Below are 16,936 nucleotides of genomic sequence, written 5' to 3' on the forward strand. Positions count from 1 at the left end.
TTGCTACTGACGTTCACTCTCTGAGAGGATTACGCAACCCTATATCCGACACCTTTAATCTGTGTGTGGGTGTGTGTGAGTGTGTGTGTGTGTGTGTGTGTATGTGTGTGTGTGTGTGTGTGGGCAGGATTGGTATGAGGATGAGGGAGTTTCTAGGTTTTCCACTTTTTCCTCACTTCAGTTTCAGCCTGAAAAATTCAAGTTCAAAAGTATTGGGACGCTTATTAATTCCTATTCATTTCTTCTGAAATTAAGATTATTAAAAGAGTAACAAAGTGCTCATAAAGTTTTAAGAGTTCAGAAATCAGTATTTGGTGGAATAACCCTGGTTGGTTTTTAATCACAGTTTTTTTTTCATGCATCTTGGCATCATGTTCTCCTCCACCAGTCTTACACACTGCTTTTGGATAACTTTATGCTGCTTTACTCCTGGTGTAAAAATTCAAGCAGTTCAGTTTGGTGGTTTGATGGTTTGTGATCATCCATCTTCCTCTTGATTATATTCCAGAGGTTTTTTAAATTGGTAAAATCAAAGAAATATATATATACAGTTTCTGCACTGCAGTTAACAGATAAATGAGCTAGTAAACATTGTATATGTGTGGATTTCTCGTCTTTTTTTGGACAAAACGCTCATATATTGAAGACTATAATCTGAGAAAGTGTGTTAAAGGAGGGAGATTCTGTAGTTTGAGATGGTAAATATCTGCAGGATATTCTGTAATACCTAGTAATTATACAGTACATGTATAATTACACTGTAATTATAGTATATTAATTGTCTGTAGGTGTTTTCAGGCCACAGCAGCTGGTTTACGGGACAGGAAGTTCCAGGTGTGGATCAGGTATCGTGATTTAATCTCTATTATCTGTAACCGGGTCAGAACCTGCAGAACTGCACTGCTGTGTTAATTATCAGAGTTTTAGACTAAAACGATAGTAGTGATAATCACAGTTAATCCTATTTTTTCCTATTTAACAATGAAACTTTTAATAACTGATGTTTTCATGTAAAATTAAAGAATGGTGTAAATTTTGACTAAAAACTGAAGTTTTAGATTTAAATAATACTAAACAAACAGCAAAACTTTGATTGTAGATATATAAAATTATATTATATAGATCCAAAACTGTTCTGTTTTGTATTTTTCCTGCTCTAACTCTGTATTTCTATCTTTTAGAGTACCTGTTTCTGTTTTCCTAGCCATGTGCCCCCTCCTTACCTCTGTGTTATCCTTGTCTCCGCCTCTGTTTCAGTGCTCTGCCCCCTCGTTACCTGACCCCAGGTGTTTCCTGTTTACTTACCTGTATATAACCCCTTTGTTTTTTATAAACACTAATTACTACTGGTTTACACTATATTAAAGATTTTTTAGAGTTATCATATGTGCCATTCAAAATGTATTTATATATATTATGAAGCTGCAGTTTTACCGTGTAGTAGTGAAGTAATTATAGATCTGTAATTGGAGTTTTTAATAATCTCAGAATTACAGTGTAGCATTCCAGGCTGAGCTGCGAGGCTGTATTTCTACAGAGCTGTTTGTTTTCCTCGTCTTGCATCACTGAAAAGAGGAAGGTTTTACAAAACCCTCAAAGTTTGATGGACTCTCCGAATCCCAGTTACAGCGAATAAAGACTGTAATTCAGCGCTTTCCCTGATTTATGAAAGTTTGGTTTTCGTGAGAAAGTAAAGAGAAATCAAATGAAAGTGTATGTCACGTACTGAAATCACAATCTAAACTCTACACACTGCAGTAAAACACACTGATCACTACACACACTCACACACACTCACACTCACACACACACATTATCAAACTATATTAGGTAATATAAAAACATATACTGTAACACAAAAAAGTATATATGTTATGTAGGAGATACAGTAAATTCACACAATATATAAAAGAAGAATTATAACAGTGTGTCAAACTCATAAACAGAAACAGGAAAAGCTACAAAATCAAACATGCATACAAACACAAGAATAATGCAGGTAAAAACTTCTCATTTAAAAAATAGAAATGCAAAAAAAAAGAATAAAAGATGAGGCATGTAAAAATACATAATAAAAGCATATCAAAATATCAGTATCATGATGAGCAAGGTAAAATAAAAAAAAGGATTTCAAATAAATATAAATGAACAGCTTAAATCTTTAAACCTCTCTGCTAAAGAAGTTTGAAATAAAAATGTAAAAAAAAAAATATATGTATAATCAGATATCTATACATATATAAAAGATGCAGAGCTTTCAGACCTCAAATAATGCAAAGAAAACAAACAAGTTCATATTCATAAAGTTTTAAGAGTTCAGAAATAATCAATATTTGGTGGAATAACTCTGGTTGGTTTTTAATCACAGTTTTAATTTCATGCATCTTGGCATCATGTTCTCCTCCACCAGTCTTACACACTGCTTTTGGATAACTTTATGCTGCTTTACTCCTGGTGCAAAAATTCAAGCAGTTCAGTTTGGTGGTTTGATGGTTTGTGATCATCCATCTTCCTCTTGATTAAATTCCAGAGGTTTTTAATTTGAGTAAATCAAAGAAAATGAATTTAGGTATATCTAAATGTGCTAACAGTGTAAAAATATTAAATGTAAATATTGTTGGGTGTTGAGTTGTGAGGAGATTCAGGTAATTTAACAATAAAACCCTGTTTATTATTTTAATATCTGCAGTAAAGTAAAGCAGATACACTCTCTACAATAAACAGGATCTGGCCCCAAGCCAACTGACAGCAGCAGATCTGCCTCAGAGTCGAGTGACGTAAAGTCTATACCCAAGATTACGCAAAAAGAAATTCCCAGTCCAGCCTTATAAATACTGCAGCTCCTCCACAGCACTACATCAGCTCTACCAGCTCCTCCAGAGCACTACAACAGCTCTACCCCAGCTTCACCAGCTCCACCAGAACTACAACAACTCCAACAGCTCCTCCAGCTCCTCCGCAGCACTTCACAAGCTTCACCAGCCTTACCAGCACTACAACAACTCCTCCAGCTCCATCAGCTTCAACAGCTCTACTGAACACTTCTCACCACTTTCTTTATTTACTTTATTCAGTATTAACATAGAGATGGAAGACGCCCGCATGCTGCTGCTGGAATGGTGAGAATTTAATTCTGATCTGATCTGTGTGGTTTATGTTTCTGTGGTTTATGTTTCTGTGGTTTATGTTTCTGTGGTTTATGTTTCTGTGGTTTATGTTTCTGTGGTTTATGGGATGGTTGATGTGATTTCCTCTGTTCTCTGCAGCTCCTCTGAGAGCGACAGCACGTTCGAGTCTGATGAGATGGATTTTGATGAACTGGACTGTTCTGACCCGCTGGCCATGGTGAGCAATTAACTCATTACATACAGAACCAGTTCATTCAATTCTTTATCTGTATTTGTATTTATATTGTGTTCTAAATGTATATTTGTAGTATATTGTAGAATAATAAACAGCAGCATCTTGCTTAGATGACAGTTTTGCATATTTTCTCAAGAGTTAATTACTTGAGTTTCTTGTCTCTTAATGTTGATGTTTGAGAGCATCAGTTAAAGTAAAGTAGTGAAGAGGTAGAGTTACAGGTATACAGTGAATAGTGAATATTTGAGTAATGTTCGAATCCAGATTATGAGAAGAATAAATAAAGAAAAAAAATACTTTACCATGTATAGTTTACTGTTTAACGTGTTAGCATGTGTAGTTGACAGTTTAGTGTGTAAGCGTGTATAGTTAATGGTTTAGCATGCTACCATGTGTAGTTGACCGCTTAGCATGTTAGCATGTGTAGTTGATGGTTTAGCGTGTTAGCCGTTAGCGTGCTCTCTCTCTGACGCTGTGCTGGTGTTTGTTTGCAGAGCGGCCGGTGTGATCTCCACCGAGGGCTCCGGATCGAGATTTCCCAGCATCCTCACAGCATGAGGAAGGTGGCGAACATCGTGATTGGCCTGCAGAGGCTGCAGAAGTTCCGACACGCTGAGAAAGTGTCTCGATCCACGGAGTTCACCGAGCACGAGCTGCTCAACATCATCCTGGAGAGCGTGGTGGAAGGTGAGTGATATCAGGACGCCGTTAGAGTGCCGAGAAAGACCCGGTCCGGATCTGCTGGACCGTGCAGGTGTTCTGGAAGGTTCTCGTGACGATGACCTTTCACCTGTTCTTCACACAGAGACGGTGGTGATGCGGCTGAGCTGTGATTCGCCGGTGACGTACAGTAAGCAGGATAAGGAGCTGCAGTGCACCGTGTGTGATAACCTGCAGAAGAGGCTGGTGCACAGCGAGGGAGACCCCTACCTGCTGGCCGTCACCCTGAAGGGAGGAAACCAGAGTCAGAGCGGTAAGTCCCGCAGATCACCACATATTTACATATTTACATCACCATCGGGCGGTTATCTCAGTTTCACCAGAAAAGAGTTTTATCTCTATTAATGGAGAGTGATAAAAACACTGGAAGTACCAAAAAAAATCTTATAAACAGTTTGTCTTTGGCTCATTCTGGCTACTGCGCTTGCGCAGATCTCCATATCACAAGCATAAGTAGCAAGCTGATTGGCTCTCTCTGTTAAAGTTTGGGACTTTATCTGTAAATAGATGCCATGTTGAGCCCTAACAGAACTCCTAGTCATATTTCATCCCTTGGCTGCACTCCTCATTAATAACATCTCTGATCTTTAACAGCTTAATCATTTCATTCAATTTAATCAATTGAAATAGTGTTGAAGCAGAATACATAACCTTACACATTAACCTTAAATTTTGACCTAAATCACATCACATTAAGTAGCTCACAGTTTTCGCAACATTAGAGGTTATTTAATAGTTTATATTATATTTTTTAATAAAACTGAATTATTAATTCTATGTAAATAACTGTAATTTTTTTCCAACAGTTCGCATGAACCTGTCGACCTATGCCTCCCCGTCCTGCAACTCCACAAAGGGTCAGCCGGTGTGTTTGGGAATCGCTAAGAGTAACCTGTACCTGTCCTGTACTGAGTCTGATTCTGGATCCCCTCACCTGAGCCTGGAGGTGAGCACACCTGACCATTCCACACAAACCCAAAGAACATTTAATCAAATCAAAGTTAATTTAACCCTTGTGTTCAGCTGTTTTAAGTTGAAGCCAATCAATTACTGTAACTGCTGTATCATTAAGACCTACCACTCCTTGTTTAGCTAACTATTCAGTTCTAACGGTTATGAAATGCACTCTGGATGGGCAAAAAAACGTCAAAGTCGTCTATTTGTTAAGTTTGTATTGGTAAAAAGTGACAAAGTTGCCGCTAGTGTGAATCTTCTTGTAATAAATTATGATTTAGGGCCTCTAAATCAAGAAATGTCGATAATGTGTCTTAATATTTGAGTTCACTGCTGTGTTCTTTCAATTCAATTCAATTCAATTTTATTTCTATAGCGCTTTTTACAACAAAGGTTGTCACAAAGCCGCTTTACAGGAAAAACAGGTCCACGCCTCTTATGAGCAGCACCACAGAGATGCTGATTTTATGGTGACACAGTGGCAAAAAAACTCCCTTTAAGAGGAAGAAACCTTGGAAGGAACCAAGACTCAGTCCGAGGAACCCATCCTACTCGGGTCGACCCGCTCAGTACAAACAAACAACAAACAAATAACAGAACAAAACAGTACAGAGAATTAATGTGAACTATGGCTAATATAACAGGTACTAATTTATGAATATAAGAATGTGATGGGCACAAACTATAGAGCTATGGCTAATACAGAAACAGATACTGAGTGTGTTAATGGTAATCAGTGCAGGGCTGCAGAGCCGGAGAACAACACAACGGGCAGTGGAGAGCCAGGCTGGGAACAGTTCTGTGTTGAATTGTGTCCATATAGAAAAATTACCAGAACAGTTTCCCTCCAATATAATAATAATCAGAACTTTTAGCTTTTGCAGTGGAAAAAAGGCTTTATATTGCTTTCAGGTCCTTTTTAGAACCTCTAGAACCTGAAAAGCCTACAGAACTTTAAGAGACACTTTAAGGGTTAATTCCCCGGTCCGGTTAATCTGTAATCAGAGGGTTAATAATAACAAGTCTTTATCTCTGTTTTAGGAGGTGAAGAATAAAGAGGAGCTGAAGATGATCCGGGGGGAAGACGGGCTGAAGCGCTTCCTCTTCCTCCGCAGCATTAAGGGCGGCTCGGTCAACACCTTCGAGTCGGCCCGGTTCCCCGGCTGGTTCATCAGCACGGCTACGGAGGACTACCAGCCCGTGGAGATGTGCGCCGAGGCCGACACCAGCCGCCAGCGGGTCTTCACGCTGCTGCCCTGAGCGCTCGAGTGAGCGGCGGTACCGGTTCCAGAGAGTATGGTAGTATGTACCGAGTACAGTTCTTACTCTGGAGACCGGCGCCGCGGAGCTCCCGGATCAGTTAGAGATTCTCACCCGAGAAGTAACGTTACTTCAGTTATAAGTGTAGGCCGAAATTCGGCCACTTTAAACGTATTTTATTATATATTGATATATTTTTAAAAGAAATTAATTTAAAAAGCAATGTATTTACATTTGCTGTGTTATTAATTTGTTTAATTTATACACTATTTATGTGTGTTCATTCACTTGTGTATTATTGTGAATTTATGATGTATTTTTATTGTATTAAAATTTTAAAAATCTCATTTTGTTTGCACAGTATTTTATTAGTAATTAAACAACAACACAAAGGATCAAACAACACTTAAATTTCCAGCAGTGTAAAGAGATTTAAAATTAGTTCTGATTATATTTGGACTGCAGAACAAATAATGTGATTATCAGATGATCAGAGTGTGATTATCAAATGACTCCAACAGATCTGAATATAACAGCCAGAAGGTAACATAGAGCTGTATAGTAGGTCAGTATATTAGGGTGTACAGTAAAGGCATGTTCTTTTATACTGATTTGGATTCTGTTGGCAATTCTATAAATTAATACATTAAAATATATATATAAATGGGTTACATTTACATATTTAACGTTCACAGTATCTATTTTACAGTGCCAATCAAAGTCTGGACATGAAAAAAAAATAGCTTTTAATTTTTAGAAGTATTTTCATTTAATCATTTCAGATCTTAATTTCATACTGAGAGTGGAATATTCTATGCTGTTCTTTATTCAGTTCCAGGGTAGATTAATCTAAGAATTAATTTGTATAATTTATAAAATGTATTAAAAATTATACAAATTATAATCATGTCATCAAATCATTTCTAATGGTTGAAAATTATTGACCAGGAAACAACAGGTGTACAAAAATGTATCAAACACACCAAATCATATAATAATGTCCACTGCCTTAAAAAATGTTATTTTCCCAACTGAAGTAATTTTTTGGTCCAAAATTTCTTTTGAGTTCTTTTTCAGTGTACAGTTGGAGATAATTTTTTTTGTAAAATTAAAAGATTTTTGAACACAGATCAATCAATAAAAAATAAATCAATCAATAAATACATATATGAGTTAATAATATGAATATGGAAATATGGAAAAAGATTCCTGATATAATTTTAAGTATGTACAAAATGTTTTTATTAATTTATTTATTCATACATACAATTATTTATGCATGTATTTATTTATTAATTCATTTATATGTGCATTTATTTATTTATTTATTTATTTATTTATTTTTCATCCTCCATACAAGTCAATGTACTCCATTTCAGTGTTAATAAATTAAATAGTTTGAGCTTAAATTAAACAATGAATGAGGTTCAGACTCGTTAAGTAAACAGGATTTAAGCAAATTTATACGTGCATTTTTTATTGTAACAGTTCACAATAAATAATAAACATTAATGGTAATGAGACTAATAATAAAATGTAACTGGCTGTGCAAAATTGGGGAGAAAAAGTGAAAAATAATAAAAATTATATTTAAAAAAAAGAAGATTAATAAGAACAATAGGTTGGCAGTGTGAAGTCAGACTAATCAGTAAAGGAAGCCGGGGCGTATTGTTAGATGATTTTTTATTTATTTTTTTGTTGGTGCTGAATTCGAGGTGTACTTGAGATACGTGAGAGACGTGAGAGACGTGAGCTTCTGCTGCTCTCAGAATAAAAACAGAAGTGCTGGACGACGGATGTTTATTAAAGTGTATCAGAGAGCAGAACCAGACTAACTCTGAAATCTTTACTTTAACCTCAATAATCAACATCTAAAACCAAAACTGCTACTGTTTACTGTACTTACTGACACGCCAAATGTCACGGGACAGCAGTATGTACATTGATCATAAAGTGTTTCCTCAGGGGACAGATTTGGGAACACCTGAGATTGATTGTGATGATGCCAGGTGAATTATGGGAGTTGTAGTGAGGGCTGATTGATAGTGTGTGCAGGTGAATTATGGGAGTTGTAGTGAGGGCTGATTGATAGTGTGTGCAGGTGAATTATGGGAGTTGTAGTGAGGGCTGATTGATAGTGGGTGCAGGTGAATTATGGGAGTTGTAGTGAGGGTCTGATAATAGTGGGTGCAGGTGAATTATGGGAGTTGTAGTGAGGGTCTGATAATAGTGGGTGCAGGTGAATTATGGGAGTTGTAGTGAGGGCTGATTGATAGTGGGTGCAGGTGAATTATGGGAGTTGTAGTGAGGGCTGATTGATAGTGGGTGCAGGTGAATTATGGGAGTTGTAGTGAGGGCTGATTGATAGTGGGTGCAGGTGATTTATGGGAGTTGTAGTAAGGGCTGATAGTGGGTGGAGCAAACAATTGGGACACCTACAGGAGCTTTTATGACATTCCATTCTAAACCCATAGCTTTTAATATGGAGTTGGTCTCCCTTTCACATGATTTCATATTTTAAGGATCCAACTGGAGACTGGTTACAAAAAAATAAGCACATAAGATATCTATGAACATCTATTTTATTAACTTTGTGGAGGTACGGGTGTTTTTATTCTAAAGTAAGATGCTACTTTTTACCATTTTCACTGTTGACCATCAGCAGTCAGATAATTAGTTCCAAATATCACAGCAAAATAAAACTCTTGTGGATAAAAATATGATTGATCAAACATCTCAACAAGTTTAATGAGTGAGAGATGAGTCCTAATACTTTAGTCAATATGGTGCATTCCCAAAGCATTACCTAAAAATAGACAAAGCCAATATGGGCTTGAACAAAGTGATTTTCCTCAAGGGGAAAAAACAAAAATAGAAAAAAAGGAAAATTAAAAAATGAATAAATAATGGAATGATGTAACACTAGAGAAAACTGAATAAAATGAGTATTATAATATGATAGTGTGCACTGAAGTGAAGGTATGAATGATATGAACAGGTTTGTGTGCTGTTTCGTGAAGTTAAGCCTATAGTAAAACTAGCCCTGTCATGATCTGGATTAATCACATCATATGTTTCCTGATTCAGTTTCAGTACAGAATTTCAATATTAATGACAAATGCCATTGTTTTCACCCCCCACCCCCAGATCAGACATCAAAGAGAATAAAAGGAAGGAAGAGTTGCGTGACTGAGATAAAAGCAGAACCTGAAAAAAAATCTTCCCTCCGTTTTCCTCTAAAAACCATATTTGGTCAGTCTGACTTCATAAAGCTTCTGCCCAAAAATAACTCATGATATTGATATCTGATACTGATTTAAACTGATTCGATTAAGAAATTATAATAAAAACACATAATTAATGAGGTTTACAGTGTAAACTAGAGAGTGCAGTTAAACACAGGCTCATATATGTTTTATTTGCATGGGAATCTTTTTTTCATTTGTATGTATTTATATGGTGAAAGTGTTGGCTGCAAATAGCTGGTTGATAAGGTGTTGCTCTGGTTAGTATACTTGTTGGTTGCTAAGGTGTTTGTCACATCCTGAGCCTGTTCTGTCTCTGTGTTTTACTTGTCTCAGCCCATGTCTACCATGTTTTCACCTGTGGTTCATTTGTAGCTCCGCCCCCTTGTTACCTTTGCCTGGTGTTCCCTGTTTCCTTCCCTCTTTGCGTGTGTATTTATACCTGTTTCCTGGGTCAGTTCTTGTACGTTTTTTTTTTAACGTCTGTTTGGTTGATGGTTTTCCTTAGTTCCTAGTCTCTGTTTATTTATCGTTTCTATGTTTTTCTATGTTTATCTCGTTTTATTTTTGTTTGGTTATTGTTTTTTTTTTGTTTTGTAATAAACATACTCGCATATATTTGCGTCTTTCTCCGCAGCCTCTCCTTTCTCCTGCTGCTCAACCTGACAGAGCTAATAGGTGGTTTCTATGGTGCTGTTAGGTGGTTGCAGTTATAATATGCTGAAAAAATTATAGGCTTAACTTTTTATATTTTACAAAAACAATCCATATGTGTGGAGTGATTGAGGGATAAAAAGAAAAAAGGCTACTACTGACAGACAAGGTGAGTAATATGGGATGTTTATCCCATACATCCCATTTCTAAGATACAGTCAGAATGAGTTAATTCAGCATGTGTTTTACCAACCGGTAGAAGGCAGTTTAAGGGGTTAAACAATGTGTGAGTAGTATAATGAGCTGCTGTGATGATGAAATACTCCAGTTAATCCAGTACAGGCTGTACTGCAGCCGATATGATTCAGTGCTTCAGTATGACACTGTTTTTTACAAGCACAAAATTCCCAGTGTGAGTTACATCACACCGTACCTTCCACAGAGACCTGCTGCTCCTATATCCTGTTCCTTTATACTGTATTAACATTATTATATCATACATGCAATTAAATTAAGCTTTATATGCGTAAATGTAATAATGAAGATATATAAATACAGTTTCTGAATCAGTTTCTCTGATTTTGCTATTTATAGGTTTATGTTTGAGTAAAATGAACATTGTTGTTTTATTCTATAAACTACAGACAACATTTCTCCCAAATTACAAATAAAAATATTCTCATTTAGAGCATTTATTTACAGAAAATGAGAAATGACTGAAATAACAAAAAAGATGCAGAACTTTCAGACCTCAAATAATACAAAGAAAACAAGTTCATATTCATAAAGTTTTAAGAGTTCAGAAATAATCAATATTTGGTGGAATAACCCTGGTTTTAATCACAGTTTTTTTTTCATGCATCTTGGCATCATGTTCTCCTCCACCAGTCTTACACACTGCTTTTGGATAACTTTATGCTGCTTTACTCCTGGTGTAAAAATTCAAGCAGTTCAGTTTGGTGGTTTGATGGTTTGTGATCATCCATCTTCCTCTTGATTATATTCCAGAGGTTTTTAATTTGGTAAAATCAAAGAAACTCATCATTTTTAAGTGCTCTCTTATTTTTTTCCAGAGCTGTATATATATATCATGACCTGAGGGAGGAAGTTAGGGAGAGTCAGGGAGTATAAAGACATTATTATGGGATGTTATTATGCTGCAGGATGTTATTATAGCAGGTTATTGTCCTGTAGGCGTGGTTTCAGCTGGAAAACTGGAAGTGAGGGTGTGGATCAGGTATCGAGATTTAATCTCTTCTCTTGTGTCACAAAATACCACAATATCCGCTGAGATTTAATGATTATATTTACGGAAACTCTTCCTCTCTAAACCTGAACTCCTCCTATTTCATCACCTCATTATCCTCACGGGTCAGAACCTGCAGAACTGCAGAACTTTACTAAGAAAAACATCTGAAATATTTACTTAAGTAATATTTATTTAAGTAATAATAATAAAAATAATCTACTAATCTACAGATCTGTACACACATTCTGACTACCCAGATAACATTTTTAAAAAGGTTTTATAACTGGATATATAACTTTAGTAATTCCATGTTAACTGTTAATTAATGAGAACATGTGATTAGTTCGATTAAATGTATAAATCTGTAGATCTGATATTAATAATAATTAAATATTTCATAGAATAATCTGCATTATAGAGATCTGTAAATTGAAAAACTGAAAAAAATGTTTTTTACTGGTTTTACTGGTGAATATTGATTTATTATTGAGGAATAGTAATACCGTATGGTAATACAGTTTGTAATATTTGTTCTTATGTTCAGGTTGTGTTCATTAGGGAAAACGTCTGAGCGAAAAGGGAAGTACTTAAATGGGTGAAATCATGTTTTCCTGCTGCGTTTGTAGCAAAAGAAAAGAAGTTGCCTAACCTCAAATATTTGGACATTCCCAAACTCACAGTTAGAACCAGTGCAGACTGTAAAATCATGAAAACACTGAAAACCCACAATGGTGTAGCTTTCCCAACTTTTACTGGTTCCTCCGAGTTTGTGTCAGAAAGTGACAGATTTGCAGCTAATCCACTACGCTGCGTGTCAAAATAAAAGTCTCCTGCGTCACCAGTTTAAACGAGCATCACATAAAACAAACACACTGGAAACAAAGTTATTTACCTTATAAAGTTATTTACCTATTATCATTTTGAAAAGGGCTCAATTTGTTTGGCACATTTTTTATGTTGTTCCAGTACACACAAAGGAAATTAAAATGTGTAATTGCAATAATTTTCTTGGAGAAATACTAAAATACTTCCTTTTCTGGAAAGATTTCAGGAGTGCCAACACTTTTGGCCATGATTCTATACAGTATATATAAAAAATAATAGAGGTTGAGATAAATATGTTACATTTATTTAGATAAACGAGTATTTTTAAAAACACTAAAATTGAACAACAAGCTTTATAAACAAGCCTTTAATAAAGTAATTACTGTTTTTTCACTTAAATAGAACAGCAGCAGGTTTCTCTGCTGCAAATCAAGGAAATACATTTTTCTTCAATTTAAACGGAAATCAGTGTATAAATATATATATATTTTTAAATAACTTTAGAGCATTTCTATTGGTCTATTCATCATGCCATTCTAAAACAATGTAAAAAAACAACCACCGGATTTACATTATGGGATTCAAAGTAAAAAAACATGGACATAAAACGGATATACAGGCTTGTGCGTGTCGGTGATGAAATTAATAGCAGTTCAGGGTCTGGCCCTGGGCCAGGTGACGTTGGTTTCTGACTTGCGCAATTTTAGCACTTCCGTCAAGAATTTCCCAGTCCTTCCCTTTATAAACACTCAACCACCACCAGAACCAGCAGAACCAGCAGCAGCAGCAGCAGCAGCACTACTGCACCAGCTCCACACCAGTAACCCACTCACACAGGTACGTACTGAACTGCTGCACCACCTTCATTATTTCACTTCATTTACTTATTTATTTCACAAAGAATTACTAGAATTAATACAGTATTTATTTAATAATTATTTTTATTATGTTTATTTTTCTTAAAGAAAAAGAAAATAGAAATGGCAGACTTTGAACTGCAGATGTTGGAATGGTGAGTATTTAATTATCTGATCTGATTATCTGATCTGATAGGTGATGTGTTTGTTAAATAATGTTTTACACATTTAATTGTTTAAAGATTCAGGATAAATATTTATCATTATAATTTATGGAGCATAAAAGTTTAATATTAAGCTTCAATCTGCTTAATTATTGTAAATAGAAACATATTCACTGAATATAATTTGTGCATTTCAATATACCTATATTAGACTGATGCAGTCAATTTGATTTAGTAGTGATAGTAGAGACTTCAAAGAGTAAAAATTAGAGACGCACCAAAATTATTTCAATCATTTTAACACTTTTTTTCACCCCTGAACAAATGTATACCTTTTGTTCAGTATAAATTACCTGGTTACTTTACTTATTTTGCCATTTTTAGACAAGAAATAAGTCATTTTTTTGTTGGTGTTGCTGTTGATGTGTAAATCATAAATTATAATATGTAACATTTATTAAACTAACATTTATCATTTTTTGATCATATATTGATTACTGCAGTTTAAAAATAACAGAAGGCAAAGCTGTTTAGGTTTATATAGTATAATATTCTTTATTTACTGAAACTGTGATCTGATGTTTTTTCAGCTTGTCTGAGAGCGACAGCGCCTTCGAGTCCGATTTTGATGAACTGGACTGTTCTGACCCGCTGGCCATGGTGAGTTCAGCACAGCAAACATCTCATATTAACATGATAAACAGCAAATATCTCATATTAACATGATAAACAGCAAACATCTCATATTAACATGCTGAACCAGTAGCTGAGATCCAATCCTAATCCTTCCTGTTAGCATGTTAGCATGTGTCGCTCACTGCAAAGCAAGTTGGCGTGTTAGCATGTGTTGTTTACTGTTTTGCATGTTAGCATGTGTAGTTTAGTGTGTTAGCATGTGAAGTTCACTGTTTATCACTTTAGCATGTGTTGTTCACTGTTTAGCACATTAGCATGTTAGCATGTGTAGTTTTGTAGGTTTATCGTGTTAGCGTGTGTAGTTCACAGTTGAGGGTAGTTGATGGTTTAGCGTGTTAGCCGTTAGCGTGCTCTCTCTCTGACGCTGTGCTGGTGTTTGTTTGCAGAGCGGCCGGTGTGATCTCCACCGAGGGCTCCGGATCGAGATTTCCCAGCATCCTCACAGCTTGAGGAAGGTGGCGAACATCGTGATTGGCCTACAGAGGCTGCAGAAGTTCCGACACGCTGAGAAAGTGTCTCGATCCACGGAGTTCACCGAGCACGAGCTGCTCAACATCATCCTGGAGAGCGTGGTGGAAGGTGAGTGATATCAGGACGCCGTTAGAGTGCCGAGAAAGACCCGGTCCGGATCTGCTGGACCGTGCAGGTGTTCTGGAAGGTTCTCGTGACGATGACCTTTCACCTGTTCTTCACACAGAGACGGTGGTGATGCGGCTGAGCTGTGATTCGCCGGTGACGTACAGTAAGCAGGATAAGGAGCTGCAGTGCACCGTGTGTGATAACCTGCAGAAGAGGCTGGTGCACAGCGAGGGAGACCCCTACCTGCTGGCCGTCACCCTGAAGGGAGGAAACCAGAGTCAGAGCGGTGAGTCCCGCAGATCACCACATATTTACATATTTACATCACCATCGGGCGGTTATCTCAGTTTCACCAGAAAAGAGTTTTATCTCTATTAATGAGGAGTGATAAAAATACGGAAAGTACTGATAAAACTCATAAGCAGTTTGTAGAGTTTGGCATCATAACACACAGGAGTCTTTGGCTCGTTCCGGCTACTGCACTTGCGCAGATCTCCACATCACACAAGCATAAGCAGAATGCTGATTGGCTCTTTCCTGACTTTATCTGTAAATAGATGCCATATTGAGCCTTAAGAGAACTCCTAGTCATATTTCATCCCTTGGTTGATCTCCTCATTAATAATGTCTCTGATCTTAAATAGCTTAATAATTAACACAGCAAGTAGCCCACAGTTTTACCAGCATTAGAGGTTCTTTAATAGTTTATATCATCTTTTTTAATGAAACTGATTCATTCAATGTAAATAACTGTGATTTAAACTCAATTTTTTTTCCAACAGTTCGCATGAACCTGTCGACCTATGCCTCCCCGTCCTGCAACTCCACAAAGGGTCAGCCGGTGTGTTTGGGAATCGCTAAGAGTAACCTGTACCTGTCCTGTACCGAGTCTGATTCTGGATCCCCTCACCTGAGCCTGGAGGTGAGCACACCTGACCATTCCACACAAACCCAAAGAACATTTAACCCTTGAGTTGTTTTAAGGAGCTAATAAATTACTGTTACCACTCCTTGGATTTGTAAGCAATCTATCACTGGTGGACTCAGGTATCTCCATGCTGGGAAATGCAGTTCTAACGGTTCTGAAATGCACTCTAGATTGGCAAAAAATCATCAAAGTCTATTTGTTAAGTTTGTATTGGTAAAAAGTGACAAAGTGGTGTGAATCTTCTTGTAATAAATGATGATTAATTGCCTCTAGATCAAGACACTTGATAATGAGACTTAATATTTTAGTTCACTGCTGTGTTCTGTGTTGAATTGTGTCCATATAGAAAAAAATACAGAAACAGTTCCCCTCCAATATAATAATAATCAGAACTTTTAGCTTTTGCAGTGGAAAAAGGGCTATATATTGCTTTCAGGTCCTTTTTAGAACCTTTAGAACCTGAAAAAGCCTACAGAACTTTAAGAGACACAAGGGTTAATTCCCCGGTCCGGTTAATCTGTAATCAGAGGGTTAATAATAACAAGTCTTTATCTCTGTTTTAGGAGGTGAAGAATAAAGAGGAGCTGAAGATGATCCGGGGGGAAGACGGGCTGAAGCGCTTCCTCTTCCTCCGCAGCGTTAAGGGCGGCTCGGTCAACACCTTCGAGTCGGCCCGGTTCCCCGGCTGGTTCATCAGCACGGCTACGGAGGACTACCAGCCCGTGGAGATGTGCGCCGAGGCCGACACCAGCCGCCAGCGGGTCTTCACGCTGCTGCCCTGAGCGCTCGAGTGAGCGGCGGTACCGGTTCCAGAGAGTATGGTAGTATGTACCGAGTACAGTTCTTACTCTGGAGACCGGCGCCGCGGAGCTCCCGGATCAGTTAGAGATTCTCACCCGAGAAGTAACGTTACTTCAGTTATAAGTGTAGGCCGAAATTCTGGTGTTTTAATATATTTTATAAATGAATTTTAGTGTAATAGTGTATAGTTAGATGAGTGAAAGATAAGCTGATTATCGAAAGGCATAAAATTAAAGGTTAAGTATTACTTTATTATTTCATTCATTTACATTTTTTATTAAAGTAAAAAGAAAAGACTTTTTTCCACTGGATGCAGCACAACCCCAAATCATGATCCATCCACCCCCATGCTTAACAGTTGGTATTAATAATAATCACAGAGTTATATTGCTTAAAGTATCAGCCTATTTTCTACTCTCTTAGCTATTCACTAAAACAAATTCTGACCAGCGAAATATATTTTATATTATATATTTATGTATGCTGTATTAATGAAATGTTATTTAAGTTTTTTTTATATATATTTATTTATGTGTGTTTCTGCAAAACTTGTATTGAACACCAGTGTATTTATTATGAATTTATTTAATGTATTTATTTTGTGCAGATGTAAACGTCAAAATAAAAATGAAGCAAATACA

At 36.6% G+C, this 16,936-nt stretch overlaps 2 protein-coding genes across 2 annotated transcripts; both read left to right on the forward strand.

The window, feature by feature from the left end:
* Positions 1-2,858: 2,858 nt before the first annotated feature.
* LOC111194997 (interleukin-1 beta-like) lies at positions 2,859-6,644 on the forward strand. Its single transcript, XM_022680752.2, has 6 exons — positions 2,859-3,119; positions 3,267-3,345; positions 3,858-4,050; positions 4,169-4,336; positions 4,890-5,029; positions 6,079-6,644. Exons 1-6 carry the CDS (start codon positions 3,088-3,090, stop codon positions 6,295-6,297), a joined length of 831 nt encoding a protein of 276 aa, XP_022536473.2. The 5' UTR covers positions 2,859-3,087; the 3' UTR covers positions 6,298-6,644.
* A 6,387-nt stretch (positions 6,645-13,031) lies between these two features.
* Positions 13,032-16,936, forward strand: LOC103026214 (interleukin-1 beta). The gene is made up of 7 exons (XM_022680751.2): positions 13,032-13,107; positions 13,236-13,282; positions 13,882-13,951; positions 14,374-14,566; positions 14,685-14,852; positions 15,349-15,488; positions 16,058-16,936. Exons 2-7 carry the CDS (start codon positions 13,251-13,253, stop codon positions 16,274-16,276), a joined length of 822 nt encoding a protein of 273 aa, XP_022536472.2. The 5' UTR covers positions 13,032-13,107; positions 13,236-13,250; the 3' UTR covers positions 16,277-16,936.

Source organism: Astyanax mexicanus, chromosome 20 (genome assembly GCF_023375975.1).
Source record: "Astyanax mexicanus isolate ESR-SI-001 chromosome 20, AstMex3_surface, whole genome shotgun sequence".
NCBI lineage: Eukaryota > Metazoa > Chordata > Actinopteri > Characiformes > Acestrorhamphidae > Astyanax > Astyanax mexicanus.